This window comes from Gorilla gorilla, chromosome 6 (assembly GCF_029281585.2).
Source record: "Gorilla gorilla gorilla isolate KB3781 chromosome 6, NHGRI_mGorGor1-v2.1_pri, whole genome shotgun sequence".
NCBI classification, from domain to species: domain Eukaryota; kingdom Metazoa; phylum Chordata; class Mammalia; order Primates; family Hominidae; genus Gorilla; species Gorilla gorilla.
The window spans coordinates 79,873,468-79,888,020 of NC_073230.2; the positions used below are offsets into that span (position 1 = coordinate 79,873,468).

At 47.0% G+C, this 14,553-nt stretch overlaps 1 protein-coding gene across 14 annotated transcripts in view; it reads left to right on the plus strand.

Moving 5' to 3' along the window:
• AUTS2 (activator of transcription and developmental regulator AUTS2) overlaps positions 1-14,553 on the plus strand; it is a 1,185,632-nt gene that overhangs the window by 1,080,498 nt on the left and 90,581 nt on the right. For all 14 annotated transcript variants that reach the window (XM_055392673.2, XM_055392677.2, XM_055392678.2 and 11 more), the window contains one exon: positions 10,911-10,962. In XM_055392673.2, the coding sequence (XP_055248648.1) occupies positions 10,911-10,962 (52 nt within the window). The remainder of the gene's footprint in view (positions 1-10,910; positions 10,963-14,553) is intronic.

Here is a 14,553-nt window from a genome sequence, read left to right on the forward strand (position 1 = left end):
TTACAGCAGTACGAGCATGAGCTATTGGACTCTCCTTTCAGGGTGATAAGGAAGGAAGCTTCCATTTTCAGAATCACCCATTCAGAAGGGGTTGGGGGGCACTGAGCAGAGGAATTGAGGGCCACCTGACGTTGATTAGCCCTGAATCGCTAAGGAAGACATCCCAATCCATAGTTTAAAATGAATCAGCCTACACAGAAGAAATCCCTGGGAACCAAAAAGAGTTTTAATCTACTGGGCTGAACAGTGTGGAAGGCAGAATATTAGGAATTAGCAGAGGTGACAAGTAGGACAACCTCGGCCTGCCTCCCAGTGGCGGGCAACCTGTTGACTCCAGTTCTCCATCCTAGGACCCTTGCTTGACTGCCATGAGTAAGAGCAGTGGGCACCTGAGTCAAAATGCAGATCCCTCCAGGCTTCTCAGTAGCTGTTGTCTGCCCTGAGCATTCTCCCAACCTTATCAGTTACCCAGACACTTGTTGGGAGCCCTCAGACTAACTAGCATGCTGGGACAATTTCCACCGTGTCTTCATTTTCTCTCATCATGGGTATGTTGAGCAAGGCCTCCTAACTCTGTGCTGGGTGCAAATTCCAAGATGTGGACAAATTCTAAGATGTGAATTCTATCCACAAGAAACCAGGTGAGTTCAGAAGGCATGGCTCGGGGCATACAGGAGGATTTATCATCACAAACAGATAATAAAGTGTTGTCTCCAGACACACATCTGTTATTTATACTGCTGCTGTGGCATGGACAAAGACAAGCAAGACACAGTCCTTGTATAGTCACATTTAAAGCCAAATTGAGGTGGTGGGTCCTCCATACAGAGAAAATAAACAACAAAAAAAAAAAAACCATGGCCGGGTGCAGTGACTCATGCCTCTAATCCCAGCACTTTGGAAGGCCAAGGTGGGAGGATCGCTTGAGGCCAGGAGTCAGAGATCAGCCTGAGCAAGATGACGAGACCCTGTCTCTACAAAATTAAAAATTAGCCCAGCGTGGTGGCGCATGCCCATAGTCCCAGTACTCAGGAGGCTGCTGCAAGATGACCCCATGAGCCTAGTAGTTGGAGGCTGCAGTGAGCTCTGATTGTGCCACTGCACTCTAGCCTGGGCAACACAGCAAGACGCCATCTCAACAGAACAAAACATGCTTCTGCACCAGTAAGACATCATTTTTATAGTCATAGGCAAAACGGTAGTCCTCTTAAAACTGGAAATTACAATTTAACATGTCAAAATGACATAATTGGGATGCTGTTATTTTATGTTTTAAGAAATTGAAGCCCTCACTATTAAGAGTTTCATCACATCTTAAGGCTGGCAGGCTTTTATAACATTTTGCTGGATTCAGGGTCGACTTTATAATCTACCAAGAATATCCATGTGGCTGGGTGCAGTGGCTCATGCCCATAATCCCAGCACTTTGGGAGGCAGAGGCAGGAGGATCACTTGAGGCCAGGAGTTCAAGACGAGCCTGGGAAACATGGCAAAACACCATCTCTAGAAAAAAATTTTTTAAAAATTAGCCAGATGTGTTGGTGCACACCTGTGGTCCCAGCTACTCCCAACTACTCAAGAGGCTGAGGTAGGAGGATCACTTGAGCCCAGCAGGTGGAGGCTGTAGTGAGCTGTGATGGCACCACTGCACTCCAGCCTGGGTGATAGAGCAAGACCGTATCTCAGAAAAAAGAAAAAGAAAAAGAAACACCCTTATTAGGAGACCCAAGCTATCCACTGTCCAGGTTCTGACCCTGTCTGGAGGGATTCTTTGCAGTAGGTCCTCTATAAAGATGTCGTTCCCAGCCAGGCACGGTGGCTCACGCCTGTAATCCGAGCACTTTGGGAGGCTGAGGCGAGTGGATCACGAGGTCAGGAGATCGAGACCATCCTGGCTAACACGGTGAAACCCTGTCTCTACTAAAAATACAAAAAATTAGCTGGGCATGGTGGCGGGCGCCTGTAGTCCCAGCTACTCGGGAGGCTGAGGCAGGAGAATGGTGTGAACCCAGGAGGCAGAGCTTGCAGTGAGCCAAGATCACACCACTGCACTCCAGCCTAGGCGACAGAGCAAGACTCCGTCTCAAAAAAAAAAAAAAAAAAAAAAGATGTCGTTCCCTAGTAGAGATGGTACAAACCACTGTCCCCACTTTATGGGACTGGTGTCATTTTGATGTTCATGTGGTTATTTTCATTATTGTGGTGATCCCCACTGGGAGAACCCAGTAGAAGGCAAGGCTATGGCCATTGTGGCCCTAATAAAATAGACTTTTATTTTGTTGGTCTCCACGGTAATCAAAAGAAGTGTGTCATGTGTAATCATAATAGACAACAAATATATCTTCCTTACTAAGTGCCAGGCACTGTTACTGACGAAGGCCCCAAGAGGTGTGGCTCCTGTTATCTCACTTTCTAGATAAGGAAACTGAGGCAGGGAGAGTGAAGAGATTTACCCAAGCTGTCCTGGCTCAGAAATGGCAGAGCCACGATTATTAACCTGATGCTGGCTCCGGGGCCCAACTCCAAACCTCTACCCTGAAGAACAAGTAGAAACTTGGATTTTCAGAGCTTGCAGAACCTTTAGAACTTGAAAAGAATGGAGACTTCCATAGTTTCAGAAATAAACCAGGCATGGTGACATCCTTCCCGAGGCTAGTTGGAGTTATCACCCTCCTTCAATCACCTAGTGATCTTTTAAAACTACATCATCCATAACGAAAGGTTCGAGGAAATTCTGGTGAAGACTTCCTCTTCCTTTAAACCACCTCAAGAAGCACACAGCACATGCGCTGTTAGAGAGTGCCTGAACTTCATTATATTTAGGAGGGGGAGCACAATGAAATTAATGAACTTTCTCTGTATAAAACGCTTAACAGAAGACTAGAATTTGTAAGAAATATTTTGCTGAAATATATTTAGCTTAAATCTGGTAATTTGTGATATAAATTGAATCCCATCTCAGATTATAATTTTTAAGAATTTGCAAGTATAGGCCAGACAGAGTGGTTCATGCCTGTAATCCCAGTACTTTGGGAGGTCAAGGTGGGAGAATCACTTGAGGCCAGGAGTTTAGGACCAGCCTGGTCAGTATAGGAAGACCTTGTCTGTACAAAAAATAAAAATTAGTTGGGCGTGGTGGTACACACCTGTAGTCCCAGGTACTTGGAAGGCTGAGGCGGGAGGATTGCTTTAGCCCAGGGGTTCCAGGTTATAGTGAGCTATGATTGTGCCACTGCACTCCAGCTTGGGCGACAAAGTGAGACCTTGTCTCTTAAATAAGTTAATAAATGCATAAGAATTTGAAAGTATAGATTGACTTACAAGAATTTCCCTTTGTTTTTAAACCTAGTTTAAATCTTTAGATGTATTTTTGAGATTTGAGGAAGAAGGCTCCATATTTTAACGTAGCTTTACATTTTTTTAACCGATTAATCATAAACTTGGCTAAGATCTTTGGGCATATATTAAAAATTATTTCTGAAATCATTAATCTAACACCAGAGTGGAAATTGAGTCCACATTCTTGCTCTCTGCTTTCTGTTAGAAAGGGTTGCCGCTTTCTAAGACTTGTTCTCCTTAGATTGGGTTCAGAGGCTAAAGGTGATGTTAAGAAGCCATTAGTGTTTAGCATGTTAATCCACCTCCATGTAACAGAAAAGATAGCTTCCAGCCTTTGACTTGGCATCTTTATATTAAAACTCCAATAAAAGGAAATTAAATTTCTCAAGGAAAAAAAAAACCAATCTTCCTGATTATTGAAAGCCCTCTGACCTGGATTCAGTCCCTAATATATGGATTATCGAATTTAGTCTTCTTTCTTCCTTCTTCCTACTTCTGACGCTGTTGTGTACCTGGTCCCCTCCAATTTTGACATTCATTCCCATCCCCGCTTCCAGAAAGCATAGGGAATAGAGCAGTTTGGAAACCAGTCAGAAATGGGCTCATTCGTGGGTCTGGAGAGAGGTTGAGAAATGGAGCAGGTCACAGTGGGTGGTGTTCTGCAACCGGGCCAGCCAGGGGACCCTGGGGAGCAGCACTGGAGGTGGCCACAGTGGTCAGAGGCTTGGCTTTTGGCGTTCCCAGGTTCCTCTTGATGAGAGATCATCAAAAGATCTGGACACATGCAGATCTGGCTGAGGCCGTCATCTGAGGCCTAATCCCTGGTAACCATTGATGACAATTTTTTTTTTCTTTTTTTGAGATAAAGTCTTACTCTGTGCCCAGGCTGTAGTACAGTGGCATGGCGTAATCTCGGCTCACTGCAACCTTCACCTCCCAGGTTCAAGTGATTCTCCTGCCTCAGCCTCCCAAGTAGCTGGGGTTACAGGTGTGCACCTCTACACATTTTATTAGTAGAGACGGGGTTTCACCATGTTAGCCAGGCTGGTCTCAAACTCCTGACCTCAAGTGATCCACCTGCCTCGGCCTCCCAAAGTGCTGGGATTACAGACGTGAGCAACTGCGCCCAGACTGATGACAATCTAATGCAAGGCATGATAAATGTCAGAAGTGCCACCTAATGAAAGCGCCCTGGAGGGCCAAGTGGTTTCAGCTGGTCAGCTAAGCTGCATGCCATCGTGCTCTCAGTTTACCCTGTAGGGGATGGTGCAGGAGCTCAGGCAGTTTCTTCCCTGTAACACCGATTTTGCTAGAACAACAAGATAAGAAAACTGTTCCATTTTGATTGTTCCAAAAGAAACAACCTTTTAATGTCTTCTCTAGAACATTTCATGTCCGCCTTTGAGCTATCCTGGTATTGTCTAAACAGCTTCAGAATGAATGCTGCCTCGCTGGAGGACCACAGCTGGGTATTGTGACATCTTGTAAGCAACTGGAAAATCCATCTCCAAACCTATACCTTCTGAGATGCCTTTTCTTTTGACTTCTCAGGAGGCAGTGGTAGAGAAAAATCACTGTTACCTATCTTTTTAAAAAGACTTGTATAACACCACATTGTGCTACCAGTTTGGGGGAGGGGATGATGAAGCTAGAGAGAGAAGGCTTCTTATTTCCAAACTTAGAGGCTAGAGGAGGGGGAAGTATGCCATACAGCAAGCACCCCCACCTTTTTTTTTTTTTAACTTGAGAGGTTTTTCAAGAGTGCCATGAAATCAAATAGTGATAGACATGCAACTTCAAAGAGGCAAGGAGTGGCCATCATTACTTTAAACCAGTCTGCATGTCATTCATATGTGGTGTGCATCTCTCCCAACCCCTGTTCTCTTCCTCTCTTCCTCAGCCACACTCCAGGTGACGGTGGCACTGGGAGGGGACTTAGAACTGAAGTTTTCCTCTCACCCCACCTTGGTGTGCCCACTGTACTCCACAACCCTACCGGTTGCAACCTAGGCCTTGCTTGCCCTTTTTCTTGTACTAGGAAAATTGCAGCAGCTTTTCCTCTGCACCAAGGAGGGACCTTGTCAAGCTGCAGGTGTGGAATTAAAACTCCAGATGTTTTCAGAGGGTTTCCTCGCCCCGGGTGTGTTCTGGTGGGAGTGGGTTGCTCAGGGGAATCTGCTGAGTGCCTCATTTCTGGCCATTCAGTCCCCCACACCCTCTGGGGGCACTGCACTGTGCTCTAGGGGATACAGACACGATACATGTTAGGATGATAGACATAACTGCTGCCCATGTAGCGAGGCTTTGCCATTGCTTTCATTCTTTCCCTACATTCGGTGAATGCCAGGGGAAGCAACAGGCTCCACTTTTGTGGATGCAGGGTGTGCACGTGTCAGAGGGTGTGAGGAGTTGGAAGGAGAGGATTTGTAAGTGGCCAGTTCATGCTCTTAAGTTATTCATCAAACCGAACACACTGCGGTCAGTCGGCTGTGGTGGGGAAGGAGGTTAGGTGAAGACCTTTGTGTTCTGAGACCCAGACCGTGATCCCCGTCTCCATTTTCCGCAATGCAATGATTATTTTGTATTGAGCGCCTACTATGTGCCAGGCCTTTTACATACATGACTTTCCCACTGAGCCCTCACAACCGCCCAGAGAGCCTGCTCTTTGCAGATGTGACTGGCTTGGTGGCAATTCAACCCCAGGCTGCGGGCCTAGTGGCCTTTCCCTGCCATGGCGCAATCTTGGAAGCGGCAACTGCGGGGAGGGCGAGGAGCGGTGCAGTTTCCGCCGCGCCCGCCCGCAAGGAAGGCAGCCGAGGGGGAGCCGAGGGCTCGAGCCGCGGGGGGAGCAACAGCTGTCGATGTCGCGCCTGGGGACCGCGCCTCCGCTGGGCCGACCCGGCGCCGGGGACGAGAGGAGGGGCGGCGAGGGGCGGGGCGCGCGGGGCGGGACGGAGGAGGGGCGGCGGCACCGGCGGCTCGGGCTCGGCGCGCCGAGGAAGTCCCGCTCCGAGAGCTGCGAGCGTCTGGAGGAGGCGCGCTCGGCGCAGTCGGGGAGCGAAGTCCGGAGCAAGGGGCCCCCGCGTAGCCGCCGCCCCCTCCTGCTACCGTCCAGCCAGGGAGCCCGCGGCGGCCGCCGATGGAGTTCACTTGAGCTGTGAACCGGCGGGAGAGGCAGGCGCCCGCGAGCCGAGCGCGGGCCGGAGCCCAGCCAGCCCCGGGCGCTCACCCGCCAGCCCGCAAGCTCCGGCCAGAGGCGCCGCCGCCCCGCGCCCCGCCGTTGCAGCGCCTCCTGGGCCGCGCGCCGGCGAGATCCGCACAAAATCCAGACTCCCGGAGCGGCTCCCTCCAGCACCGCGGCGGGCCCAGGACCAGGCAGCCCGCGGCGCGGCTGGAGAGGCGGGACCGGCTGTCGGGGAGCCCCGGGCGGCCGCCGGGGAGAAGCCGCCGCGCGCCCTCCTCCTCCTCCCTCTCCCTCCTCCCTCCCTCCGCACATGGTCTCCTTTGTCCTGTCGCCGCCGCCGCCGCCTCGCTGTTAGCTCCGCGCGCCGCGGCGGCGGCTCAGGCCGCTCTTCTCCGCCTCGCCCTCCCGCCGGCCGGCCCGGGACGCGCCTTGCTAGCCCCCGCCGCGCCAGCCCGGCCCCGCGCGCCGCAGGAGCGGCGGGGAGACAGTGGCGAGCGCCGGCCGGGCGATCTCGGCGGGCGCGCTCCTCCCGCCGCCCGGGGCCTCGGCCGCGCTGGATGTGTGCGCGTGGCGCCGGGTCTCGGTCGCCCCGAAGCTGTTGCCCGGTTCGGATCTGGTTCGGCGCCTCCGCTCTCGGACTTTGGCGAGGAAGGAGCCCAGAGACTCTTGTGGACAGAGCCGGGTCGAGAGTTGGGCGTTTTCTCTTCGTGTGTTTTGGTGGTTTCCCCCCTGGTCTTTGACGATCGCCCTTCGGGAGCCCTGCTAAGGAACCAAACCATGAACTTGGGGCTGACCGGACCGTTTAACCCTTTGCGACCAGGTAATGAAGCCCCTGGGGCGCGGCTCGCTTGCCTACCTCTCGCGGTCGGAAGGGAGGCGGCCGGGTCGGGGGTCTTTTGTTGCGGCGGCCGGGCCGGCGGGCAGGGGTGGCAGGGGCGGGCTTCTCCCGTCTGGCGCGCCCAAGCGCCCCTTCGCTACCCCTCCTCCCTTCTTTCCTCCCCCCTCTGCGGCCCTGTCGCCCGCCTTTGTACTTTCCTCCCTCGGCCGGCCGGGCTCGGCCGGAGCTGCGCCGTCGTGCCCGGGAGGGCCTGGCGTTCGCCGCCGAGCTCCGATGTGAGGAGGGGGCCCGGGCCTGCGTCCGCTTGAGCTGGGGGCCCTAGCGTGGCGCTGCCCGCTCCTGGGGTCGCGCTTCCCCAGCGCGGAGGTCGGGATCCCGGCCTGCACCCGGTGCCAAGGGAGGCGAAAGGAGATCTGGGCTCGGGTTCGGCAGCGGGAGAAAGAACTCGCGCTTAAGTTTCCAGGAGGTTTCTGTTTTGTTGTTCGAAAGCCCCCCTTCTCGCCTGTGCGGGTGCGGAAGGCGGCCCCCGGGGTCTGCGTCCGAAGGGAGTGAGGGTGGGCCTGGAGCAGGAATCGCTGGGTCCCACCCCGTCTGCACGCACGGCTTTTTATAAGTTTTCCTTATTCTCCGCGTTCCCGCCTCCAATCTGTTTCACTTAACTTTCCTTTAAACGCCAACTACGGCTTCTAGCAATATTTTTTTTACATCCAAAAAAACAAAAAAACATATTCCCCCTTCCCTTAAATAAAAAGCAGCCAAAAGAGAGCTTTGGTTTTCTGTCAGTTTTAGATTCAACCACTTCATGCCCCTACCCTCCAAAACCGAGCGAGGGGATGAAAGGAAGTGAGTAAAATCTTCAAGTCTGTAGCGGGTGGAGGTGCCCCCGTGTTAGAGAGAAGGAAGAGCTCAATTCGTCGGCTCATTCTGGGCTCGCCGCTTTTCCATTTGAATAATAATTTTTTTTAAAAAGCCAGGAAAATGGTCCAGGTAATAGAAGGAAATGCAGACTATTTTCTGAAAGCAACGAAAATGATAAACATCCCCAAGATTCAGACCCAAGGAACCAAATCATTTGTACAAATGCCCTAAGACCCTAAGTAGAAGGAAAGTTCGTTGAGGAAAAGCAAAGGGTACTCGTGTCGTTTCCCCTGAAGATTTTGGCAAAGAAGCTGTCTTCTGACTTGTTAGGACAGTGGCCGGCCACAGTTGTAACCACCTGGATAGGAGAGAGAAGGGATCCAGAATGTTTTCACGGTCAGCCAGAGCCCCATTATGTTTTCACGGTCAGCCAGAGCCCCATTGCAATCGTCATCTTTTGGGTGTTTTTCTGGGGAGGACTTTCTGAGACACCCCCTTTCCCAGTTGCAAGAGGCATGGTGTCCAGCCCTGTGACTTGTTTCAGCCAAGTAAGGGCTTAGAAAGCTTTTAGTCGAAGATACACTCCTAAGCCTCTCTGAATATCCGGTCAGACTTACTTCCTTAATAACTTACTGATCGGCATCATAATAATGGCATCCTCAAGTTTGGTTCAGACATGAGGATCACGTAAGTGTCTGTCTGAGAATCCCATGTGGAGCTGACAAAGGTGGCAGAAGCAAAAGGCCTGTTCACCCACAGCTTCTGTCCTTTTCACTCGAACACACACACACACACACACACACACACACACACACTAAGTGCAAATAAAAACTTGGTCAGGAACCATTTACTTTCCCTGTTTATGCTTTTTGCATTCAGAGACAGTAATTTGTTTTTACATTTCTTGGGGCCAATTAGACTCACTTTAATAGGTAATCCCAGAATTTTCAAAGGTTATGTCAGTTTGGTAAAACACTTTAATAAACAGACTTTTTTTCCCCCTTCTATCAGTTCATTAATTTTGTAAGCCATGAATTTAACATGAATTTACATTCAAAAAGAATTCCAACCCGTCCTAAGAAACACTTTTTCATGAAAGGATGGTAAAATACACATATCTCGAGTTTTTAGCTGGGAAACTTAACAGTCCTAGAAATCTCACTTAATATTTCAGTGTAGCATCATCATGTAATTTTTGGCTTTATAACTCACTATTCTTGATCTAGGTATAACTTGTTTCTCTCCCATTAACATTTTTATTTGGCAGTTTGTTTTTATGTAAAGGTACTGTTATATATAGTTTAAGATGTCAGGAAGGCCCTCTGTATTTTTCATTATTCCTGCAAAATAGGAAAAAATCTATCTAGGGTTTATGTTAAACTGCATGTATAAATGTATGCACTTCAATGTTCGTTTTGCACATACATTCATTGTTTCTGGATTGGTTAATCATATGGACACCCCCATAAAAGTAATGTTAGAATTAAAATAAAGCAAAAAACAGTCTTAATACAAATATTTTGTCTTTCTATATCACTTGCATTGAGAACTAGAACATGTCCCCCAGATGTACACAGGAATATTTCATCTTTGTCAGTATTGCATGGAAAGACTAATTTGAATATCCTCTTTGTCCCTAAAAGCTAGCCCCAGAGTCAAAATATGCTGCACTTCAGAATTCCCCCTCCCCCTATTTCCTATGTTTCCTTTTTCCATATTTATTCAACATTCTAGGCTTTTGCTTTCTCAGAATATGCATCTCTGTGTATCAAGTGTGAAAGATGAGTGATTTCTCACGAGGGTTATGTAGTGAAAACAGCACAAATATAGCTTGGCCATTATAACTTTAAATGCAGATATATCCTCATGTTATGTAGTGGAGATGCTTAATTTTTAATTTTTCAAGTTCTAGAAATATTCAGTGCTGAAACATTACAGCATTTTCCTTCAAACCGACTTCCATGTTTATTTTCCAGAACATTAGTGTATAATTTAAATTGGCTTTAGTTTTACTGTTTGAACAGGCTTATTTCACCTTCCTCAAGCCACTGTAATAATTAGCAGACATGTTCTCTAGAAAATGGAAAGGAAATAATGCTGGTGGCATGCATAGTGGTCGGATTTTGGGGCAGGCCGGCTTGCGTCTTTTTGAACACCAAGGTCGTTTGGTTACTGCAAGGGACAGGGATCTTGGAGTCATCAGATGAATCTTAAAAAAAAATTAATTTCTGGCAGTGTTGGCTTACACTTTTTAGTGAGGAAAAGCTTAGCATTAAATAATAGGCATTTCTGATTTGTGAAAGAAAATTGAAAAATTGGCATGTCTGCAAATACCACGAAAAACATAACATTTCCAAAATAATGATCTGTCAACGAAATTGCAAAATCATTATGTGAATGAGCTGAATTACTTTGTGTATCATCTCATAGAAATATGTTTTGCACAGATAATGTGTCTAATAAGGACACATTTTTAAAATCAGATTTTTTTCCCCCCCAGCAAATAGCTGCACTGCAGGTCTCTCTCAAACAGTCAACTAGCACCACCTTATGGATGATTTGGGGACATTGCTGCTTCCCTGCTAGGCTTTCGTAAAATGTAGTCAACTGATTTAAAATAATGGGAATGTTGATGGTGATGACAATATTAATGACAATAATAATGCTTTTTTCCCCCTTCTTGTTTTTCAGGCATCAGATGCCAGCTCTGAAAAACTCTTCAACACTGTTATTGTAAACAAAGGTAAGACCCATTCATTCTCCTGAGTAATGGCTTATTTTTATGTTAGTTTCATTGTCATTGCCTAGGAAGAAAGAAGAGCTAGAGTGATCTTTCTCTTATAATTCTGAAGCTACTGTTGATGTTTCGTGTTTTTGCTTGAGATGGAAGTCTGCATACTTTGTGATGCATTAACATTAACAACCAGTTTATTTTAAAAGAATACATTGAGTCCCTATTTAAATTGATTTGACTAATCACTACTACTATGTGACTTTAATATAGAAAGCTGTACTAGAGAAGAATAGTTCTCAAAATGCCTGAACTTTATTGTTACTTATCAACTACCCAGCAATAGGAGAAATATAAATAGCTGATGTGCGTTGCAGACTCCAGTAATCAATGGATGTTTAGAATTCACAGTATTATGGTCATAAACCAAGCCTTACTCTGCTGTGGGCTTTCTGTAAAGTTAATAAACGAGCGAGAGGGCAGAATTTAAATATGCACTATCCCATTAATTTCTTCCAAACCACGATCTAGAGTAAGAGAGGCTAATGATATAGCAGTACATTAAGGGAAAACTAACCTTAAATCATTGCCAGTAGGTTTCTGCGCAGCTTTCATTGGTTAGCAGTATTGTTGGAAATAAGGAAATTTAGGGGAGTCTGTAATCACTGGCTCTGAAAGGTGTGTAATTTGAAAGGGACAAACCATATAAACTATTTAATCTTCCCCTTTCCACTGTCGAGCCTGATTTAGGGGCTGGCATGATAATTGCTAAGTAAAGATGTGCTTTCTGTGATAATCTCTTTCTGGGTTACATGGACGACACTTGGTAGCACTTGAACAGACTTGGGCCTTCACAAAGTGAAATTTGAGACCATTTCAGCCTTCTGTAGTTGCCTTGGCTAGCATTTTTGCTAGCTGGTTAGTAAGACATTTCCAAGTGCAGTTATTTTGAGCTCCCAGATTATTTTAGAATTTGAACCAATTGCAATTTTAAATAGTACATTATGTTTAGAGTTCCCTTGAGGTGTGTGTGATTGCCGTTACTCCCAGAATTACTGTCATATTGAATTTTATCTTTTTTTATTGCATAATGGAGTATTCCAGTTTTACATTTCATCATATTTTTTGATGGACTGAAAGTTTGTATAAATGTGTTATCCATAATGCTAAAAGCCCAATAAAAGAAGATGTGTGCCATTCATAGCATACAGTACTCGTGTGTAAAAATGCACAATTGTCTACCACTTGGCGTTTCCTTGTGAGAAAGGAGGGTGATGGGAGAGGGAGACTGGGGTAGAGGGCAGGTCACCAAAGGCAGGGCTTCTTTGTTTCTGCAGCCCCCCAGGACCTCTGCCACCCCCCAGGACCTCTGCCACATGTGACTGTGTCTGTCTTCTGCTGATTTGCTACTGAAAGCTTTGGAATGTATTTCCCCTTTCTGGGATCAGGCCCTAGAATAAGAGTTGGCTCCAAGACCTGCACTCTGGCCGCCACTGCCCTGAAAGACTGTCTTCAGGGCGGATGAACAGCTCGCCTCTGCCTCTTCCCTCTGGTTCTTTCCCCCCTTTTTTTCCTTTTCCAATCAAACGTTTCCCACATTCTTATTTTTGTTTACTTACAGAGTGTGATTTGTGGCATCTATTTGGTTGTGAATAGCCCTCCCCCTGACAGGGTGCCTTTCTTCTGAGCTGCTTTTCTGGGGGTGATTTAGTTGCCTTGAAAGGATTAAGGTTTCTTTGTGTACACTAAAATCAACATAGGCTTTTTCTAAGCTTTGCTTGGGAAACCATACACAAATAAGCATTTTAGTTGATGGCAGATTATTCCTTTGCCCCTTATTTCCATCAAAATGGCCTTTCTTTTCTCCTCCAGAGTTTCCCCTTAATGCCTTATGCTAATTCCTGTTGGTAACATGAATGACAAGAGACGGAATCAGTGCGAATCCAGGTGGTGCAAAGTAGACTGACTGGTATCCCACACCCCCTTCCTCCCTGGGGAGAAAGAGATTAAGGGGGGTGTGGAGGGGGACAGCATCGGGGACAGTTTTGTTAAGGGGATTAGTATTCAAACTGCTAAATATCAGGAAAACAACTTCAAAAAGGGATTCATTGTGTAGCGATAATGTCAATAATTGCTTCAGGACAGGTGCAGAGTGTCCTTATAGGCTTGTGGTTTTGGGTCTGTTTTTACTCCGGGTAGTGGCAGTGTTTACAGGATGGATGGCTGACAAGGCCTTCAAGGAACTGTCAGCTTCATGCATATCAAGTTCAAGTTTTCCTGCAAGGCGGCCTGCCTGCCTGAAAGTCAGGTCTCCTATCTTTGTCCAGTATCTTTAGCCAAGAGCAATAAAAAGCATCATAAGAAAGGGCAAATTTACACCAGGTAACAAACACAACTGGGGAAATCTTCAAAGCCCCAGCTTATGGGACAATCTAACCAGAGTGCAGGGGAGCTGACACGTGTATCCCTCCACCTCCAGATGTTTAAATTACACATCACTTCTCCCTCTCAAGAGACTGGTAGTATTCTGGCCTTAGAGGAGTGTGGCTTTAAGCTGCTGGTGAGATTATGCTGCTGAGCCTGGTGGCAGGCAGATTTGGTCCATAAAATTTCACCGTGGGAGGGCAGTGCTAATCTCACAAGCTGATTGTGGTGGGGGTTGGGGGGTGGCGCAGCCCTGATGTTGGGCTGCACAGTGCGGATATGAAGCTCAGGCAGAGGCAGCAGGGGCCGTGGCTCGAGGCCCATCAGTCAGCTTGTGAGCTTGAATAAGTCATTTACCCTCTTTAGGTCAAGATTTTCAATCGTAACAAAACCTATTCCAGGGCCAACATCTCTGGTGGGGATAAAACAATTAATTGGGAAGGGGCAGGGGTTGAAACAGAGTGGGTACAGTGAGTATATTTTATATCACGTTTGTTCATCGATTTTATTTTGACTTTCCCTGTGTTATAGATGCCATCCAGTTTCATAGAGATTTTTGTGTTTAGGTGTTCCGAATGGTCGTTTTCTTCTCATGCCTTTTATTTCCTGCTTTAAAACAAGTTAATCAAACAGCACATGCTTGCATGTACACACAACATGCCCAATGAGGACTGAGCATTTCGAAAGGGGTGTGGCATTGAGCAGGGCTTAGCGTTGTAGACACAAAAAAACAGTTTAACTTTAATCAAGGTCATGGTTGCCGTATTTAATCTTTATGTGTTTAAATGTTTACAGGATGTTCATGTGAATTTTATGAATCCTTCTGTCTTTGTGATTCAACCATCTGCCAAAGAAGAAATTAATTTTCCCACTGAGACAGAGGCACAGAGAGAGACTAACTTAGTAACCCTATTTAGTTGATTGAAATGCTATAGGAGCAACAGGACCTGTAACCCAAATTCTGGGGTATTTATTCTATAAAGGAGCTTTCAGTCTATTCAACATGGCTAGTATTTATTATCCTCTCTTGCCTACTGTAGATCCTTGCTGGTGTCACCAGTTTGGTCTGTAGACAGAAGTGCAGAAAATGAGTTCTTTGCTGCACACAATTATCCTGCCAAGATAATGAATCTTTCCTAAAACTCTTGGATTGCTCCAGGGCAGAGCTGCTTGAGGAGG